The sequence below is a fragment of the Gastrolobium bilobum genome, unplaced genomic scaffold (assembly GCF_033153095.1).
Source record: "Gastrolobium bilobum isolate Gb01-03AN ecotype WA unplaced genomic scaffold, APGP_CSIRO_Gbil_v1 utg12160, whole genome shotgun sequence".
Taxonomy (NCBI): Eukaryota; Viridiplantae; Streptophyta; class Magnoliopsida; order Fabales; family Fabaceae; genus Gastrolobium; species Gastrolobium bilobum.
In genome coordinates, this window is record NW_026898262.1 from 464,889 (window position 1) to 486,572 (window position 21,684).

Below are 21,684 nucleotides of genomic sequence, written 5' to 3' on the forward strand. Positions count from 1 at the left end.
TATTTTATTTTTTATTTTTAGTAAATGAGGAGGGGATTAATCCAAAAATAAACAAAACTACAAAACAGGGGCACTAGGATTATAATCCTGAGCGCAATCTAAAGCTAAAAGACCCTGAATCCCACTAGGAATTTCCTGATAAATATATAATCCAAGCTCCATGCTCAGAGCTTCCTTAGCTAGTCAGTGTGCCCAAGAGTTCTTCTCTCGATTAACGTGGCTGAAATGCACTTCCCAATTTCTCTTTGTCCATGCTTTGATCCTTGTAACCAAGTGAGGGACCTCCAGCTCGTAGGCATCCTTGTTTAGCAACGATATAAGCATAGCTACGTAACATCGATACTGACACGGAACACAGAACACGATACGACACGATACCCTGACATGTTAATTTTAAAAAGTATTAGATTTCGACACACGTTTTGATATTAAATAATATTTTTAATTTATGTAATGTATATTATATTTATTATTCAATAATTTAACAGAAAAAATAAAGCTAAACTTATAATACTCGTCAATTTTGTAAAGAAACATAAGATGTTCCAAATGTTTATATTAAACTCAATAAAATGGTAATCGCAATCCAACGAATCTAATAGTTGAAACTAAAAACGCAACGCAACGCAACTTTTGAACTTTTTTTTTATTCTCTACAACGAGTGTTAGAGTGTCAGAGTGTCGAAAAATATCAAACACGACACGTCAAGATTTTTAAAGTGTCGGTACTTGATAGATGCAAGTCGCTTTCAAGGATTAAACCATCTCAATCAAAATTTGTTTGAGTCAACTCTTAGCTTTTTATGTTCCACCACCTCATCCAATCTGTTTACTTTTATCAACATATAAATATGCTTTAGTTAAATCACTATTATAAGGGGTATTTTGATAAATAGACGTTAGTATTTTATTGTATTTTAATTGTATTAGATATTTACCTCATATTAATTTAGTGAACTAATTATGGTTACAATTGATTAATTAATGTGTAATCAATGTAGTCCAGCTCTACATAGAGCTCGCATGTATCAAATTTTATCATTATATCAAGATTTTAATGTTTCTTCTCATATTATTATACGTGATAAATATCTACTGCACATAAAAATATGTGAGCCGTGAAGAGAGAAAAAAAAAAATATGAACCCCACACACTTTTACGTGTGTGTAGGAGATAAATTTTATCTCCTAGAACATGAGAAATTTTATTTCCTAATATCAAATATAGAAAACTTTTCAAATCACTTTCTTTTTCCCTCTCCCTTTTCTTTCATTTTTCATCGTTTTCCTCTCTTACGGCCTAATACAAAACCCTAGCTATGTCTTCCATGTCATCTAAATGGAATCGTGACATAGTTATGAAGAATAGAGCTCTGTTCCAGTGTGAAACTCATTGAGAACAATCGCAAATGTTATGCCTCCCCACCTTCTGATTTTGTGATATGGAGCTGCACTAATGATGGTAAATTCACAACAAAATTCTCTTATGGCTTACTTACGGAGGAGGAGGAGGAGGAGAATCATGTTTTGTCCGTGGATGTGGCTTGGTCTTGGAAAGGTAACGAGAATTCAAACTTTTTTTTGGATGACATCCAATAATCTTTTATTGACAAATATGAAAAGATTACAAAGGCATCTCTCAGACAGTAGATTGTGTCCAAGATGCAATGAAGGTAAGGAGGACATTCTGCATGTTCTCAGAGATTGCAGATGGAGTAGAGAGCTTTGGACATGGAACACTGGTGGTCTGAGTTCTTCCAAGTCTCATTTATTATCTGGTTAGAGAAGAATTTGGAAGGAAAGTTTTAATTCAGCACTACGAATGGGGGAAATTGTTTGGTATGGAGAACTCGCAACAATTTTATTTTTGAGCATAAGTATGTATCTCAGCAATCATTTGTTAGAAGAGCTAAAGCTTTTGTATCTCAATCAAATGAGGCTCATAGAATTCTTTGTAGCCAAGGCCTCCAAATACGTGACAAGGTGGAAAGATACATTAGCTAGAGTTTTCCAACCGATGACTGGTGCAAACTCAATGTAGATGGATCATGTTGTGATGAAGGTAGGAGATCAAGTTGTGGGGGTGTGATCAGAGATGCTTCGGGCAAGTGGTTAACTGGCTTTTGTAGAAATCTAAGAACGCGGGTCTTCCATAGGAGCAGAGCTATGGGATTTTTTCAATCCCTTGCATGGAACCTTGGCCTCAGGAACTTTGGGTCGAAGGGGACTCGCAAGTAGCTATTATGTTGATCAGCAAGGGTTGTGATAAGAATCACCCTCTAGCCTCTCTAGTCAACAGAATTGGTGAGATGTTGATGGAATACTAAATCAAGCCACACTTATAGGAAGGGTAATATGGTTGCTGATAAGTTAGCATCTCTGGCTTATTCTTTTGATGATTGGGAGGTTCATGCTTCGCAGAAAGTCTTTGATGAATGTAATGTTCTGGTCAATAGGGACATGATGAGCATTGCTAGCCCAAGACTATGTAATGGCTTGTAGTTTTTTAATTCCACATTTCCAAAAATAGAACAATCATTTTAACTGATTAAATCAATCAAACCGTAACTTCTTGTTAGTTTGGTTTTTAAGACAATCGTTCCAACATTGTCAACTTTGCTTAAGCTTTGGTGTAAAAGTTCAGAAGTAGTAGCATATTCCGATTCAATCACGTAACTTAAAAGAGTTGCGTTTCATCCAAATTGAAAGTCTGTAGGTCTCTAAAGCCCACTTCTCCTTCCTGCTTTAAGGCACATGGTTATCCAGCTTCTCTTTTTAAACGGGAAGAAGAAAAATATTCCACCCGAACTATTCGACACTGTTGTGCACATTTTCACATAAGGTCAAGCTAAAACCGACAACTGTATGAGATCAAGTCATCATTCAAATTCCAGTTTATACATTCAGAGATAAACAGTTAATGTAACTAAATACAAGAGTAAAGAAATAGACCTCTTGTATTGATGAGAGCTTTGCTATAACTGTACATTCTATAGGTCAAACTGAATGGAATTACTATAAACCTACTATTGCCACAGTCAATGACTGGCATTTTCTATGACCATATAACTCTCAACGATCAGATACCAAAGCAGTGTTATCATTAACAAGATTGTTAAGTGCAGGGATAATAGCAGTCCGAGAGTCCAAGTCATTACCCTCATCAACCTGGTCATCAGGAGGAAAAAGTGGAAAAAAGATGCAATTATTACCACACGGAGTAAAAGATAACCTTATATAGTAAATGAAAGCATACCTGCTCAGGTTGTGCAAGAGAATGTTCCTGGTTTCTCTTGGAAAGATCCCTCATAGTACCCTGCAAAATCCATTTGTCAAAACGTGGGACTACTGACAACTCCACAATCAGATTCAAAATTAATGAAATTAGCAAATTTCAGATTCGCAGTTTAGTAATTTTCAATTTAATGCTCACAAACAATATAGTTTCGCCTTCCTTGATATACTTCGAAATGGGAGGAAAAGGAAATTAAATTATCATCTAATGACTCTTGGAAGAAAATAGTTCATAAGAGCATGTTAAAATGCGTAAACAGGACATCCCAATATTTTGATAATCATAAATAGTGCTAGAAAAGATCACATATAATAATTTACCAACAGCAATTTCACACCACTGATTATATAGAAAAGAAAACAATGAAATTATATGTCTTCAATGTCTTCCCAAAATCAAACCAACTCTCAGCTAACAATTCATAAATCTGTTTTGCATTTCCAATAGAATCAAAGAAAAGTTGACTTGATGTGTTAGAGAATAATATAAACCATTAAAAAGGCCTTTACCCAAAACTTTAAAATTTTGGGTTGAATCGGTTCTTTACATGGTATCAGAGCTTCAGTGACCATAAGGTCACGAGTTCGATCTCCACTGCCCCCCACTTGTGGAATTAAATAAGCACAAGGCAAAACCAAAAAAAAAAAAATTGGACTTATACAATATCCACGTTTCAAACCCAAAAGGCTATTACGTTAGGGGGTGTGTTAGAGAATAATATAAACCATTAAAAAAGTCTTCACCCAAAACACCTTAAGATTTTGGATTGAATTGGTTCTTTACATGATGTAAAGTCACTCCTAACAGCCATGTAGGGGACAGCTCCGGTTTAAAATGGGAGTTTCATGTCTCACATGCAGCAGATATCGGACTCATACTCCTCCATCAATCCCATCCAGAGGGAAAGAGTGGTCCATCCACACCACATGTGGACAAGCCAAGCTCTAATAACAAAGTGATGTAAGATAAAAGACCTAGGGTTTGACCTGTGGCACCCAAGAGAAATAGAGGAAAGAATACCAAGGAGATCCAAAACATAGCCAAAGGGGAGTGTCTTCTTGTTAGAAACAAGGGTAAAGAGAAGAGTAAAATTCCTTTTTTTTTTATTTAAATTTTAGTTAGATGGATGTATATGTATAGAAAATAACATGAACAAAAGTTTTTTCCCCAAAGCATCCCACATGGATAATGGAAAAGAACTTACCCTGGTTGCCCAAAAAAGTCCGCAAGCATTGCAAAGTGACCTTGGACCACATGGCCCCCTCCGCATCATTGGGGTGGATTTTGAACTTATGCCACAATGCGTGCATCTATACAAACATGAATACAAAGAGATGGTATAACATCCAATGACATATCTCACAACTCAAATGACACCACCAGAAACCCATATTCAGTCACAAAATCAGAGTACGAAGGAAAGTTTCTGGCTATAAGATTAAAAGCGTAACATGAAACTCACAAGGTTTCTGACGGAACAGTATCCTGCACCGACTCTTGATCTGAACCCCAACTATTAGCTCCATCTTGTTTCTTAGATGACGTAAATTGACCCTTATTACGATGCATCCTACATTTCAAAAATCAGACGAGTAAGAAATAGGTATTTATGCAAATAAAATCAAACAGCTAAAATGATGGGGAACAAGAAAGAATATGGAAAATAGATGATATTTAATGGCCGATGTGAAGTTGAGAGCTTCCTCATTTGATAACATCAGAATCTGAAATACCAAGTCCCAAAAAAGTTCTAGTTGAGAAAGACAGCCCATTATTAGGAGACACCAAGCCATTTGTTAATACAATGCAAACAACTATGTACCTACCAATATATATATCATAGCTAAAGAAACCAAATCTCAAAGTATGAAATTAAGCCTTTCAGTCAAGCATATATAAATTATTAGATATATCATGCATAAACTTACTGAGGGAAGATGCTCTCGAAGTATGCATTATATTTGAAATCTCTTTGTACTCAATTAAAAAAATTTCAGATGTGAAGAGGAAGCGAGAACATGGAAGCAGTAGTGCTAGTTTCAACTTAACCACATTAAGGTCAATAGAGTCCCACAACAAAAGGAAAATCGGAAGAAACAAAGTATTTAATGACTGAACACGGCCTAGAGTGACTACCCCAAAAATGCTATAGCAGTGTAGTATATCGTGGAATGGCCACTGCATCTAAGACATTAAGAGAAAGTGGCGAGAAAATCAAGGAAAATGAGAGAGAATCTGAAGGAATTCTTCATAGTGAAGTTGTATTATTGATGATTAAATGAATCAGATATACTGGGCTCTATTTATAGAGCTGACAAACAGAATACATGCAAGTAACAGATCCTAACCTTACTAACAAACTAGTGTCGCAGAATCCAACAAACTAAGGCAAATGATTCTGTGCAGCACAAAGTACACTAACAGCAATACAGTAGCTAAAATATGAGAAAGATAAAATGTATCTCTAACAGACAGCAGCTGCAATGAATAAAATTTGAAAATTTGAAAAAAATGCATAATTAATAACCCTGATAGAGTAATAGTTTTCAACCTTTATACCCAAAACATATAAACAACAAATAAAGTTTCAATACTCAAAATTTAAGATAAATTTATCATGTACCCTAGCGAAAAAGTTATTAAAAACTTAAATACCAATTATAAAGGTCTAACAAGCATAACATAATAAAAGGAATGACACCTATTACCCCTCAAAAGAATAGTGCTGTCAATTACCAGAAAAAAGGCAACAATGTAAATAACACACTTTTCCTTTTGGGTCAGCAGTCTATTAGGAAGATAGAAAGGGGAAAAAAGAAGTTCAGAGGGCAAAGTAGGGTGCAAACAGACAAAGAATTGTGCAAATCAGATGGAGTACCATGCATTTCAGTCACCAGGAGCTATTGTGGCACTCAGCATATAATAGTGAAACGCTCCACCTCCAGCATTTGGGGGCGAAGAGGCTCCACTGGGTGGCGGGCCACTAGTGGTCACTCTAGCTGCTATTAACTACTTTGGAAACCTATGATGCACGGTACTCCAAAATTAATGATGTATGTGTATCGTATCCCTATCCAATACTGATACTCATGATACACCTGCATTCATATTTATTTGTATCCCTTTTCTTTTGTGAATACTGCCCTCAAGTTTTGGCATTCAAACAATCCAAGAGATACAGATTCAAGTATTGTTCTCACCAATCACCTCCCTCAAACTATATTCTCACTCTTGCAATCTTACCATCCTCAAAATTATGCACCAAACGTGGAGGGGAGAGGGAGAACACATGGCACTTGGATTGCAGTAATCATAAGTGGATGAATTAAAAAAATTTACCATATAAATGGATGTTTTATTAATATATATTGCCATGCCATATCTTAATTTTTTGAGAAATTATCCTAGTTGTGTATTGTATTGGATACTCATACCTGGAAAAAAATCTTTTCTATCATCAGATTTTGAAATATCTTCATGCAAATTACTCATTTAAAGAGGTATAAAGGAATTGCTTTTGGAATCTATCTACTAAACAAGAAAGTCTAGGTTTCTGAAAGGAGTGAATTGCAACAATCCAAAACATGCTTAAATTCATATACAAACAAATGAAACGTGAGTGAAAAATGAACAAAATATCGCTTGTCATTACTTACACCTATCAGAGATTTAATAATCCAAAACATGTTTATATTTTCTAGCAAGGCACAGCTGCCTACTATAGACCCACACAATGGGCCTGACCCTTCCCTAGACCCAGCCCATAGCGGGCAAGAGCTTTATAGCACTAGTGTAACGCCCGGCCGCTTCAAGAATCAATGACTATCCTCACATACTAACACGAGACTTTTCAGTGTGCTTTTTCCTCACTCGCACACTTCCCGGGAAAACTTCCCAAGAGGTCACCCATCCCAGAATTGCTCCAAGTCAAGCACGCTTAACTGTGGAGTTTTTCCGATCCGGGCTACCGAAAAGCAGATGCATCTTATTAGTATATGTAATACCAATTAATTCTTATAAGCTATCCCAAATTGTGCAGTCTCATACCTGCACAGTCTTTGGAATCCCTCTCTTTCGGGTGTCGATTCGATTCATTCATGCATGTAACCCCCCACTGGAAGCCTGTCAGGAGCCGCTTCTTGTCTGTGCCTCTTTGCACCGGCGATCACTCCCCGCCCTCGTCAGCGGTCGGGATGTTACATGCCCACCAGCTTCCGCCTGGTTCGTCCTCGAACCACACCGTACTGGAAGAGGGGCCCTGCTCTGATACCACTTGTAACGCCCGACCGCTTCAAGAATCAATGACTATCCCCACATACTAACACGAGACTTTTCAGTGTGCTTTTTCCTCACTCGCACACTTCCCGCCGCTTCAAGAATCAATGACTATCCTCACATACTAACACGAGACTTTTCAGTGTGCTTTTTCCTCACTCGCACACTTCCCGGGAAAACTTCCCAGGAGGTCACCCATCCCAAAATTGCTCCAAGTCAAGCACGCTTAACTATGGAGTTCTTCCGGTCCCAATTCTGGGATGGGTGACCTCCTGGGAAGTTTTCCCGGGAAGTGTGCGAGTGAGGAAAAAGCACACTGAAAAGTCTCGTGTTAGTATGTGGGGATAGTCATTGATTCTTGAAGCGGCTGGGCGTTACAAGTGGTATCAGAGCAGGGCCTCTCATCCAGTACGGCGTGGTTCGAGGACGAACCAGGCGGAAGCTGGTGGGCATGTAACATCCCGACCGCTGACGAGGGCGGGGAGTGATCGCCGGTGCAAAGAGGCACGGACAATGAGCGGCTCCTGACAGGCTTCCAGCGGGGGGTTACATGCATGAATGAATCGAATCAACACCCGAAAGAAAGAGATTCCAAAGGCTGTGCAGGTATAAGACTGCACAGTTTGTGATAGCTTATAAGAATTAATTGGTACTACCTATACTAACAAGATGCATCTGCTTTTCGGTAACCCGGACCGGAAGAACTCCACAACTAAGCGTGCTTGACTTGGAGCAATTCTGGGATGGGTGACCTCCTGGGAAGTTTTCCCGAGAAGTGTGCGAGTGAGGACAAAGCACACTGAAAAGTCTCGTGTTAGTATGTGAGGATAGTCATTGATTCTTGAAGCGGTCGGGCGTTACAACTAGGCTGACCTGTTTTTTGGCAATTAAAAGTCTATTCGTTGATATGTCAACATATAACAAAATTAGACATTAAATTAGGATCAATTCCTTCCACAATTCAAAAGGGCTGGCTGTAATATGGTGAATTTTTTAGATTACTCCACATCAACCAAGTCAAAATTGTCCCTCAAAGGATGTTGTGGAGTGATCGCGGTTCTTCACATAGTAAAAAAGAAAGATATTTTCAATTTGGTAACAGGACTTAAACTAAACTCCTGCACACTTGCTCACTGCAAAATGTATGGGTCTGTTTGATTGTGTTCTGATTTTTTTGTTCTTAAAACATTATTTTGTAGAATAATTATGGAAACAAGTGTTTTATGTGTTTTTTTTATTTTGAAAGTTAAAAGTCAAAACACAAAACAAAAATAACTCAAACATGTTCTTTCTCTAAATTTCATTTTAAAAACAAAAAAAAGTTACAATTTTTAATTATTTTTTTACAAAACGGGACTTGTCAAACGGATTTTTTTTTTATTCTGAAAACCAAAAAACTGTTTTTAGAAACAGTATGCAAACAGGGCCTATATTTCCCATTACTTCAGAAAGAGATGAAACTTCAATGCACGTTTTCTTGAGTCTCTACCATACTAATCAATAATTTATCTACTACTTATAACTAAACTGGTTTAAGAAGAAAAGAAACAACTTCATTCCAAATCATCATTTGCAAGATGGAACATAAATCAAGCAGCATTAACTTTTGATCTCAGACAGCAAATAAACTCCAAAGAGCTCAATGTAACACTCAATAAGCTTGCTATAAGAAACCCTGTATGCTTATTATCAGACCTGAGTGCAACTTCTTGACGTACACTATATCTAACTTTCTTGTCAAAGCATCGCTCTTTCCTTTTTTGACGGAACCTACTCAAAGAGGCTGCTCGCTGAGGTTGACTACATCTTGCAGGATATTCAGTGGCACCCTACAATCAAAACTCAAATAATTAGAAAACACAACTCGTCAGTGTCTACAGCCTGAGCTTGAAGATCTACAATAAGTACATACCCTCTGATTTAGGGGCGACATCTCCCCACATTGCGAACCCGAAGATAATTCACATCCTCCCAACAGTAATAACACCGCTTGAACCTGTTACGCGAAATCAAATGCAGAACTTCGTTGTTAAAAGCACCTAAAGTTCCTTCAATCGCATGCTACTTGGCACAAAAGTATGGAAAATTCAAAACCCCAATGAAGAAAGAACAAGAATGGGAAAAAATTCACAGTGAAAAAAAAAACGTACCTTATCAGGTGTAACATCGAAGACATAAACTTGGCCGCGAAACGAAAGCGTGAGCTTGCTAGAATCATCGCAGTGCTGCATAGACATGTCAGGACCTCCATCACCAGAAACATACACAGCGTCGGTGGAAACATCTTCGACTCCGCCGCTACCGTCTTCAAGGGTATGCGAATCGTAATGAATGAGGCGAAGGTGGTTGTTGTGCACGGACTCCGCAGCGGCGCCGGAGCCGTCGTTGTCTTCGGCGGGGACGATCTCGTTGGAGATGTTCATGGGGTCGTACATTGTTGATAGCAAGGTAGAATTAGGGGTTTTTGATGCATTACAAGGAGGAATGGTTGAAACCCTAATATAGCCCCAAACCTTAACCCTTAACCCTAACCCTAAGGAAGAGATTGATTGAGTGGGAGAGTGAGTTAACAATGGAGATATTCAATGTCGGACTGAAGGGAGTGACCCTAATGGCTAATGGTGGTGGCGACTATATACGAGGTTGCCTCGTTTTCCCAATATTTGTCTATCACGCCCAAAGTTTGCATCTCCTAAAATTTTTTTTTAACAAAAATATTATAATCACGAATAAGAAAAGGAAAAGATTTTTCATTTTACATGAAATAAAGTTATGTCATTTTAAACGAGAGATAGATACAAGAAATTATTTTTTATTTCAAATTTAAATTACAAAAATCACTCACTTTCTCTCTTATAATTTTTATTTTTTTGTGTTTATCTCTCTCCTAAAATGACATAACTTATGTTATTTAAAATAACAAACATCAAACCCGAAAAGAAAATTAGTAATTTATAATAATGAAGGTTATATTTATTAATAATTTATATTTACAATCTATTACAACTATATCTTTACCGTTGATTTTCGTCAATCAATGATTATCATTTATTGCGAATTAATAATTTATTAATGATTTTGATTTGTGAAAATAATAATCGTTGATTGACGAGAGCAACGGTAATATATGATTGTAAACGAAAATAAGTTGTAAATATAACTTTCCCTATTTATGATATGATAAAATATATTAAATATATTTTATATATATATATATATATATATATATATATGGGAAAAATATTTATCCAGTCGCTAGAGATAAAGTGAGTCTAAAACGACGTCGTTTTAGGTATAAGATTAAAAAATTATAATGATATAAACTAATATATCCCCGCAATAAATTAGAATTACAAAAATACTTTAATTTTAGCCACAAAATGACGTCATTTTGCGTTCACCGGAGATAAATCATCTTCATTGACTGGAGAAATATTTTAACACACACACGTGCACACAAACACACACACACACACACACACACACATATATATATATTGGATAAGATCCTTTAACACCAGTGTCAAACTTTGGAATTTTGACACAAAATTCTAACCGTTGATTTTCACCAATCAACGGTTATCATTTATTAGAAGTTAATGATTAATTAATAAGTTTGATTTCCAATAAAAGATAATCGTTGATTGGCAAAAATCAACGGTTAGGATTTGATGTCAAATTTTAAAGTTTGACACCGATATTAAAGGATCTATATATATATATATTGATTCCCTTAATTTTTTATTATTTATTATAATTTCTCTGTCTTTTTTAAAATAGTAAATTCTCACTTTAAAAGAGTTGAATTTAAAAAGAGGATAACCTTGATTGAATAACCAAAATAAATAATATTCTATTATTCTTAATTTATTTTTTACGATATTTATAAGTAAAAAATACTCAACGAGACTGCTATACTTTTATTAATGTATTCACAATATTTGCCTTTGACTCCGAGATTTGCATCATCACAGGCCACTGCTAGCACCAACTTTCGCAACCTGCTTCATTGAGGATCTACTCCCCAATCATTACAGAACATAAACACGAATACAAACAATCAGCAAAAGCTGGTAATCCCAATCCAAAATACAGTAAAGATAATCATAGCTCAAATATTCATCATAATCATGTTATCAAAAAAAAAAAAAATATTCATCATAATCAACTTAAGTATCAATTCAAGTATGTTATTTTCATTATTAATCTTATTTAGTTTCATTAAGCTCATTTAGTGGGAAGAGAACCATGGTAGACGCGGGAGACCCTGTTATCAGTCTACCCACATAACCTGGGAAACCTATTGCCAGCCACGTATCATCAAATTTGGCCATCATCAAATAGTGTCCCTCTATACTTCTCATAAAGATGAGTCCTATTAAGTTGAATAATCGCCATGCGATATTTGAAAGCTTCAATACATCAGTGAAATATTTAAAAATCCCTATCGAACACGACTTTATCATTGTCACATTGGTGGTTGACAAAATAATTATTCTTATCAAGCTTGAACATGGAACCCACTAAAAACTACAGCACGTACATAGCTTTCATTTTGGCTTCCTAAGACTTCCTACTCTCTTAGATGAGATTGAGCTGAACATATTGGTCTTTCTTTAACATATCTATCAAATGCAAACAAGAATCAATATTTACATCAACATACACCGTCAGATAAAGGACACAAACAAATAATGTAAAACATTGTACACCACATACCTAAAATGGTTGAACAAATAAACTCAGAGTCCATCTGTTTATGTAACTATTGGTTCAAACAATTGTAATCTTCACCCCACTTACAGATCACCCATTTATTTTCTTTCTTGGGCATGATCGACGTCATATACCGGGGACAAGCATCTTCATGGTTTCGACATTTCATCACAAATCAGTGTTCAACACTTTTTGCAACTATAATTGTATGATGGGTCTTCATGTAATACATTTTAGTAGCATGTTGCATTGTAGACTTGGACTCGAACTCTTGTTGAACAAATAATAGATCTCATATTTGCCAAGCATCTTGCAACTCGTTATCACCATACATAATCTCTTTAGTGGGTGCTCCCAATTAATATATGTATAATGTTGACTATCGTTTCAGTATAAGGTAATATTTGGCATTACACCTGTAACCATGATATTTTTATTAAATGCATTAATTAGATAAATATGAAGATAAATTCATAAACTAATCACTATTAATTATGTTAACTTGAAGGTTTATCAAAGAAGGGGTACTCTTGTTTATTGGCATCATATCAGTATCAAAATCACCCTCCACGTCACTATTCAATGAAACTTCAAGTGAAATTACACTTTCGGGTTCTGCCTCCTCATCATTGTCCAAATCCAACAAATTGTCGTCTTATTGCTCCCCTGATGTGATATGACTTAACATTGGTGCAGATGAGTGGACAAAACTGTCTTTGCGACGACAATACCATTTTGTGCTCATATGCATTGGTTGGATGGGTAAAGAAGACAGTTGACCATAATCAATTTTAATATATCTTTCAATAAATTTTTGCACAGACTGACCAAGATATATCGACCAAGATATGTATTGATCATACACTCCACATCTTTATCATCATTGACATCATTACCAAGGTACCACTCATTAGAAGTCTCATACCTAGCTATCAAATGAGTTTTGTTGAACTCTCCTCTTGAGATCATTATATGTAGCATTATGTTTAATTTGCATTATTTTTCTTGGACCTTTAAAAGTTATACCATTAGAACCTTCAAATTGTCTACCATTGCAGCAGACAATCACAACAAATGTTTGGAAACTAGAGATCTTCTTTGCCAAAGATTAGGGTTCAGAGATAGGTTTGATTTTTACATAAAAATTCAAATATCTAAGGATAATGCCAATAATTTGATAAGGATACAGATTTGAAATGGTGAGGGTGAGAGTTAAGTTGTTAGGTTGAAAGGAAGATTAAAAACTAGTTGAAGAAAATGATAAAAATCACGATAAAAGAAATTGTGGGTGACACTCTAGAGCCTTTTTGACACATTTCTTTTTTTAATCTAAAAGTTACTTTTAAGCCACAGCTAAACAAAAGAGCTTTAAAAATAAAGCTACAAGTTGTTTGATGATTATAAAAAAAAATTAGTTTAAAAATTACTTAAAAACTGTTAATTAAAAAAAAACTCACATTTCAAAAAAAGCTGATACAACTTAAAAAAAACTCCTCCTAAATTTTTTTGACTTTTGGCTTTTTTTCTTCATTATAAAAAAACTGTTTATTATAAGAGCTTTTGTAAAAAATCTGTTTGGCCTAATTTTTACTTATAAGGATAAGAGAAGCTAAAAAAAAAAAAGACATCTCAAACAAGCGTAACTAGGTCAGTTACTCAAATAAATGACTTGACTGGTCAAACAAGGATATATTGATATAAAATTTAAAAAAAGAGACATTAATATATAATTTCAAAAGGATGACAAAATGATAATTTTTTTAAAAACATGGACACAATGGTCAATCACCATTATTACTACGTCGGGGAATTGTGAATATTTTTCACTAGTCTATAGCATGTATTTGTTGATATTTTCTTTCTGCTTCCTTCGGAAGCATGCATACAACTACTCAAACAAATAACATATAGGCAATGTGTTAAAACCCCTCCCTACCCTGGGGTCGACCCCGTCGGGTTACTTACGGGCTCTCTATGAGGATTGGGGTTAGCAGTTAGACCTTGCATACACGTTGATCCCTCTGACCCCCGAAATCCCTGGTTGAACCCGTGACTCCCGGGCCAAAGGGTTCATAGGAGGTCACTACATTTTTTTATAAAAAAAAATTTCACACAAGGAAAATGTCATTTGGTGTAAAAAAAAAAAAAGAACTCGTTGCTGCCTAGATCCAGAACTAGATCTAAAATATAGATCGTTCTTCTTCTTTTCTTCCGATCTTCTCTCCCAGACCCAGACTTAGTCTCCCTGATCCGGTGATCTACTCTGCCGTGGTGGTGGTTCCTCCTATCATCTTCAGTTTTCTCTCTCCCTCTCCTCCACCATGTTGATTCTTCTCTCCCTACCGTTGATACGTCGTGTCGCCGCCTCTCCTTCGTCCTTCTCTCTTGGGGTAAGGGATCTCCTTTCACATATTATTGTAGGTGGTGAGAAAGACAAGGAGAGCTGAGTTTGATGATATAACTTTTCATTAACTCCATTGAAATATGTGTTTTATACTTTGATAATTTGATACTTTGATTAGCTTGTGTAATATCGACTTGTTCATATAATTGGTTGAATTATATCAAGTATATTTTGAATCTTTGATGATTGATAAATTAATTTTTTTGAATTTTTCATATAGAATATATATTTATATTTTTTTAATATATAAAATCGAATCAATGAAGTGATCCCTTGATTTCCCGGTTAAACCCTTGACCCCGTGACTCTTGACCTCAACTGAGTCGATGGGTGAACCAAATTTTTAAATACTGCATATAGGTGGGATAACACCTGGCCTCTTACTTCTATTCCTCTTTTATGAATATTATTAAGTATTTTATGTTCACTCTTTTGTAATGTTGAAAAGAAAAAAGATGAAGAACAGTAAACTTACACTTTATTGTATCTTATACCCAGAGATGGGTTAGTTGGGAGAAACATCATCAGATACAAACATTGGTGAAGAGTTATCCTTTTGCTGTAAGATAAGGCATTGAAGCCTGTCTGTACATTATAGTTGTGTTAACAGAGGAACGCAAAAACAACAGCTCATAGCTACAATTTTAGTGCACAAGAATCCAAGAGAACCTAACGAAGAATTAACGAATATAATGTACATGTATGAACAAAACCCCGAGTCCTTACCCCCTATAATCTATAGCATGAGAAAACTGATTCCAGGAATCTAATTGCTGTCTCATGGTGTTTAAAAAGTAAATGATAATCCACTCAATTCTTCTATTCCAGTATGAAAGAAATAAAAATATGCTTTCTATATCCAGGTAAAGCTGGTGGTCTCACATCCTATCTTCACAGTATCCACAGGCCAAGCACTTCAAGGGGATGACACCCAAAACTCCAAAGGGAAGAATATGACAAGATCAACATGTAAGAAATATTAGCATAACCCCAACTATGTAGTAGTCAGCCGGTGCACCTGTTAAAGATAACGGAGTAATATTCATAAATGCTTAGGAAATTAACTTCCAAACAGAAACATCTTGTACATTTTGGATGTTACAGCTAATTACAACCATCAAATACTCTCTGGAATATTGACATTCACGTATGACCAGAAGAAATAATGACTACTATTTTGAACTGCAGCTGATTTCAAGACAAGTTTAAACAATCATAACCCTATATGAAGATAAGTTTCGGTAAATTCATCCAAGGACAAACTAACACTACATTAAAATGAATTGGAGACTAGTTTGTACATAACTATTTCAATCCAAAATCTTAAGTTATTAGGTGAAGACATTTTTATTAGTATGCCATGAGTCTTAATAGAATTCAAGCATGGACAATTTAAAAAACCTGTCGCACCAAGAGCCAACAGTTTTAGGGTTTGAAACATTTTTTTTTTCAGGGCCACTATCCCAAGAACCCTTTTTCAGAATTTGAAACATTGAAATTAAACTTTTTATTAGAACAGAGAATTGAACTGAAGACCCGTTGGATCGTAGAAGCTCTGATGCCATATAAAAAATAATTTCAACTCAAAAGCTTAAGTTGTTAGGTGAAGGCATTTTTAATAGTTTTATATTATATCTTTCTTAAAATAGTTTGGTGCCAAATGCTTGTCTTGGAGAGTATTACCAGGCAAGTTCTGAGATAAAACTTTCATTTTACTTAGTATGGTTGTCGCCTTTAACTTTTCCAGTTTAATTAAACAATACATTAACCACTTATGACAAGAGGTTAACACAAAAAACGGTTGATTAAAATAATGAATGTTAATCAATTGATAAATGGTTGTTTTTTTGGTGGTTAATGTGAAACTGAAATTGAATAATTAAAAAAGTCAAATGTGGTTAACGTTAATACTACGATAAGAACCAGCAGAACTATTATAGTACAACCCAAATCAATAAAATAATCCCATTGCAAGCTAAATTTGACACAATACCGATTGGCATTCCAAAAAAATGCCTTCACTCAATATCGTCACTTTAAAATCAATTAATAATTTTCAATTGCGCTTTACAGATAATTCAATAAAATGGCCCTCAAGTATCATTTGAAAAATCTTATGTTTTCCTTTATAAATCTGGGTCCCAGACAAATTAAATAGCAATGAAGCTTTGCAATTGCAGTGAGGAATAACGGGAAATTTATATACTGTTAACTATTAGTAGTTGAATACGAAGTAATTTATATGGATTCTTATTTGTGTAGACGAATATAAGCAATCAAGCACATTTCCTAGTACCAAATAAAAAAGGGACCAAGTAGTCATAAATGAATGAAAGTGTTGTACCTGGAACAGTCATCACAGGGCAGGTCTAAATGTTAAAATTCCCCATACATCTTCTGCATGCTATTGTCATCTTTTCTGTTACGTGAGCTTTGATTTCATATTTTTGTTGTGGCCAGTTTTCCGAAGCTGAGGATTTTCTATCGAATACACAAGGAGGCTTCCATCTTTTGTGCCTGCCAAGAAGCATTCTTCTGGGGTTACTGCCAGAGATGTCATAATCTTTCCAACTCCATGATATTTCTTAACAACTTCAAAGGTGTTCATAGAGCGAACAATAATCTGCCCCTGATCACCTGCACCAACCAAAAACTCACCACATCTGCTCAACTGAACAGTATTAAGGCGTCCGTTGGATTCAGAAGCAGCAAGATGTTTTCCATTAATTGAATATAGGTGCAAACTAAGATCGTCATCGGCATAAATCACAATCTGACCACGCTGAGAGACAACTAGCTTTGATATTGGACTGCCTGATGGATGTCGTATGGATCTAACATATCTACCTTCTCGCAGGGTATGGAATACACAAGTTCCATCTTTTGATCCACTAATTATGATATCAAGCTCATGACTAACATATAAGCAAGTTATTATATCATCATGCCCACAAAGGATATGACATGGAGTTTCAATTATGACATAGTTCTTACGGGGTAACTCAGACTGACTGTTGTGAATTCTCTTTTCGGTGGTTTTACCACGAAAAACTTCCCAAACCATTACTGTTGTGTCATAACTTCCAGTTGCAAGGATGCTTCCATCAGATGTAACTGTAGCACACACATCATTCTCTAGTCAGACAGGAGCAGAAAGTAAAAGGCTGAACATTACCAAGGCAAAATAAGATATTAACAGAAAGCTCGCTATAAGCTGTCAAAGGAGACATTTATGTCTATGAAAAAATAATAGTAATAGTAGCTACTTTAGATATAGAAAATGTGCAATTCAATTGATTCCACCATGATAGAATTCAAGGTCAGAAGAGGAAATGCTAGAAAGCTTAGGAAATTGAGAGAAAATAGAGATTCTCTGAATTCTGAATCTGTTGAATTGTTTTTGTGTTCATCTGTTAGCTAGATCTGAATATATATACATCAGTTAAATGTAAAAGAATACGTTATGTATTGATCTGTGTCAGGGAGTTACAATATATAGAGATCCTAATGGGCTTAAGTGTAAGGCCCAAACCTAATCCAAACCTAATCCTAATACAGTCAGAATACAGTCAGAATACAGTCAGACTATTTACGGATAAGACAGAATCCAATCATATCTAATCAAATCTAATCATATCATATCTAATATTCTAACACTCCCCCTCAAGCTGGTGCGTATATATTATGAGCACCAAGCTTGTTACAAATGTATTCAACCCGAGGACCTCTAAGAGCTTTAGTGAAAACATCTGCTAGTTGATTAGATGAGTTGACAAAAGCTGTCTTGATTTCTCCTGACTGAATCTTTTCCCGAATGAAGTGACAATCAATCTCTATATGTTTGGTCCTCTCATGAAAAACAGGATTAAAGGATATATGTAGCGCAGCTTGATTATCACAGATGAGTGTCATGGGTTGTTTCTGTTCACAAAGATGAAGCTCCTGAATCAACTGCTTTAACCAGATCAACTCACAGGTAGTATTTGCCATTGCACGATACTCAGCTTCTGCACTAGATCGGGAAACAACAGGTTGTTTCTTGCTTTTCCATGAGATTAAGTTTCCTCCGAAGAAGACACAATAACCAAAAGTAGAGCGTCTGTCTGAGGGTGATCCTGCCCAATCGGCATCTGAGTAACCACAAATTTCTGTATTTCCCTGATCCGAATACAACAAACCTTTTCCTGGTGCTCCTTTGATGTATCGGAGGATCCTCACAGCAGCATCCCAATGTGAATCACAAGGGGAATCAAGGAACTGACTGGCCGTACTGACAGCGAAAGAAATATCTGGCCTAGTCACAGTAAGATAATTGAGCTTCCCAATCAGCCTTCGATAACGTCCAGGATCAGATAACGGCTCCCCTTGTCTGGGCAATAACTTAACATTAGGATCCATTGGTGTATCAACTGGCTTACACGCCAACATACCAGTCTCTTCTAGGATATTCAAGGCATACTTCCTTTGACAGATAGAAATGCCCTGTCTAGATTGTGCTACCTCAATTCCCAAGAAGTAACGCAGCTTCCCAAGGTCCTTTGTTTGAAATGCACTGAATAAATGTTGTTTTAACTGATGGATTCCGTCTTGATCACTCCCGGTGAGAATGATGTCATCAACATAGACTAACAAATAGATGCACTTATCAGGAGATGTGATCCTATAGAACACAGAGTGATCAACTTTACTGCGAATTAGGCCAAACTCCTGAACAGCAGAACTGAAGCGACTGAACCATGCTCGAGGAGACTGCTTGAGACCATATAAGGACTTTCGAAGACGACACACCTTCCCAGGCTCCCCCTGAGCAACAAAACCAGGTGGTTGCTCCATGTAAACTTCTTCTTGTAAATCACCATGAAGAAAGGCATTTTTGATGTCAAGTTGAAGGAGTGGCCAGTGACGAACAGCAGCAAGGGCAAGAAATAGGCGGACGGACGCCATCTTAGCGACCGGAGAGAATGTATCGCTATAATCAAGGCCGAATATTTGAGTAAAACCCTTTGCAACTAGGCGGGCCTTGAGTCGATCAACATGGCCATCAGGTCCAACTTTCACAGTAAACACCCAGCGACAACCAACTGTAGACTTCTGTGGAGGAGCAGAAACAAGGTCCCAAGTGCCATTGGAATGAAGTGCAGTCATCTCATCAAGCATCGCTTGGCGCCACCCTGGATGGGAAAGTGCTTCACCTGTGGTCTTAGGAATAGAAATAGAAGAAAGACTAGAAACAAAGGTGAAATGAGGTGAAGAAAGACGGTCATAGCTCAAAAAAGTATAAAGAGGATAAGGGTTACGAGTAGTACGAGTACCTTTTCTTTGAGCAATGGGAAGAGCCTCTGGTGAAGGATCCGGAGAGGAAGAAGCAACAGCAGTGGGCGATGAGTCAGCAAGAGTCGAGTCGACAGGAGGCATAGTTTTGCGACGCTGATAGGTGAGAAGTGGACGGTCCTCAGGTATAGAAGCAATAGGTTGCTCATTTGGAATAGAAGCACCTGCAGCTGGCAAAGACAAGTCAAGAAAAGGGACAGGAAGAACATGATCAACCTGTGACAACTGAGATGGAATAGAATTAAAGGGTTGTTGATAAAGAAAAGTGACATCAGCGGAAACTAAGTAACGCTTAAGATCGGGAGAATAACAACGATAACCCTTTTGAAGACGAGAATAACCAAGAAAGATACACTGAAAGGCTTTGGATGTTAACTTATCCTTACCAGGAGTGAGATCATGAACAAAACAAGTACAACCAAAGACATGTGGAGTTAGAGGATAAAGAGGAACATCTGGAAGCAATAGGTTATGAGGAATGTCATTGTTGAGCACAGATGAGGGCATGCGATTGATGAGAAAACAAGAGATGAGTACAGCATCTGCCCAGAAGTGAAGGGGAACCTGCATATGAAGAAGAAGGGTACGTGCAGTTTCAATGAGATGTCTGTTTTTACGTTCAGCCACCCCATTTTGTTGTGGAGTGTGAGGACAAGTAGTTTGATGTAAAGTACCTTGTGTGGCCAAGAAATTAGAAAAATCAATAGAAACATATTCCTTAGCATTATCACTACGTAGAATACGAATAGAAACACCAAATTGAGTATGAATCTCAGTATAAAACTTTTTATAAATGGAAAATAACTCAGAACGATTTTTCATTAAATAGACCCAAGTGCAACGGGAAAAATCATCAATAAAGGTAACGAAATACCGAAAACCTAAAACAGACAAGGTACGACTTGGACCCCAGATATCTGAATGAACAAGAGAAAAAGGGGCATCAGCTCGTTTATTGACTCGATTGGCAAAAGAGGAACGTGTATGCTTCCCTTGTTGACATGACACACAATCTAAAGACTGAAGACCGGATAAAAGAGGAACCATTTTCTGCAACTTCGAAAGACTTGGATGACCGAGGCGACTGTGGATAAGTTGTGGAGATTCTGTGAGAGAGAGTGCCACTGAAGGACGAGGCACATCCAGATAGTAAAGCCCCCGTGACTCACGACCCACTCCAATCATTTCCCCCGTACCCGGATCCTGCACAGAAACAGAATGGTTAGAGAAAGTAATGGTGCAAGTGAGGGAGTGGATCAACTTACTAATAGAAATTAAGTTATAAGGGATGCCAGGAATGTAATAAACAGATGTCAAGGCCAAGGTAGAGGTCGGACGAGCTTGTCCAATCCCACGAACTGGGGCTTTGGTTCCATCCGCAAGGGTAAAAGAAGGTAAATGATCAGAAGGAGGACAAGGAGAGTTAACCTCCGAGAGATCAGTGGACGCTGCTGCCATTTAAAAACAGAATATAAAAGCCGTAAACGAAGGCAAACGATATCCAATCAAGGAGAACCACGCGTCTAAAGTGAGACCCACAAAGAACCAAGCACAGATCCAGAAAGAGGAGAAGAAGGCGAGAAGTTCTGTCCAAGAACGGCCGGAAAAATCCACCGGAACAGTGCACACGCGCCGGTTGAAGATGACGCGTGAGCACCACGCG

At 36.8% G+C, this 21,684-nt stretch overlaps 2 protein-coding genes across 2 annotated transcripts; both read right to left on the bottom strand.

The window, feature by feature from the left end:
• Positions 1-2,896: 2,896 nt before the first annotated feature.
• LOC133314299 (GATA transcription factor 25-like) lies at positions 2,897-10,248 on the bottom strand. Its single transcript, XM_061515754.1, has 7 exons — positions 9,721-10,248; positions 9,483-9,566; positions 9,266-9,399; positions 4,758-4,865; positions 4,500-4,605; positions 3,257-3,316; positions 2,897-3,168 (listed from the first exon to the last, which is right to left on the bottom strand). The coding sequence occupies exons 1-7, from the start codon at positions 10,003-10,005 to the stop codon at positions 3,073-3,075; spliced, it is 873 nt and encodes a 290-aa protein (XP_061371738.1). The 5' UTR covers positions 10,006-10,248; the 3' UTR covers positions 2,897-3,072.
• Positions 10,249-15,205: 4,957 nt separating this feature from the next.
• Positions 15,206-17,808, bottom strand: LOC133314322 (BEACH domain-containing protein B-like). Its single transcript, XM_061515791.1, has 2 exons — positions 17,035-17,808; positions 15,206-15,708 (listed from the first exon to the last, which is right to left on the bottom strand). The coding sequence occupies exon 1, from the start codon at positions 17,752-17,754 to the stop codon at positions 17,113-17,115; it is 642 nt and encodes a 213-aa protein (XP_061371775.1). The 5' UTR covers positions 17,755-17,808; the 3' UTR covers positions 15,206-15,708; positions 17,035-17,112.
• Positions 17,809-21,684: the final 3,876 nt, after the last annotated feature.

Excerpts from the sequence above, each read along its gene's own strand:
- LOC133314299 (XM_061515754.1), bottom strand. The coding sequence starts at position 10,005 with ATGTACGACCCCATGAACATCTCCAACGAGATCGTCCCCGCCGAAGAC. Across the intron at positions 9,567-9,720 it reads TCGATGTTACACCTGATAAG|GTTCAAGCGGTGTTATTACT; the intron begins GTACGTTTTTTT and ends TTCGCGTAACAG. Across the intron at positions 3,317-4,499 it reads GACTTTTTTGGGCAACCAGG|GGTACTATGAGGGATCTTTC; the intron begins GTAAGTTCTTTT and ends TGGATTTTGCAG.
- LOC133314322 (XM_061515791.1), bottom strand. The coding sequence starts at position 17,754 with ATGGTTTGGGAAGTTTTTCGTGGTAAAACCACCGAAAAGAGAATTCAC.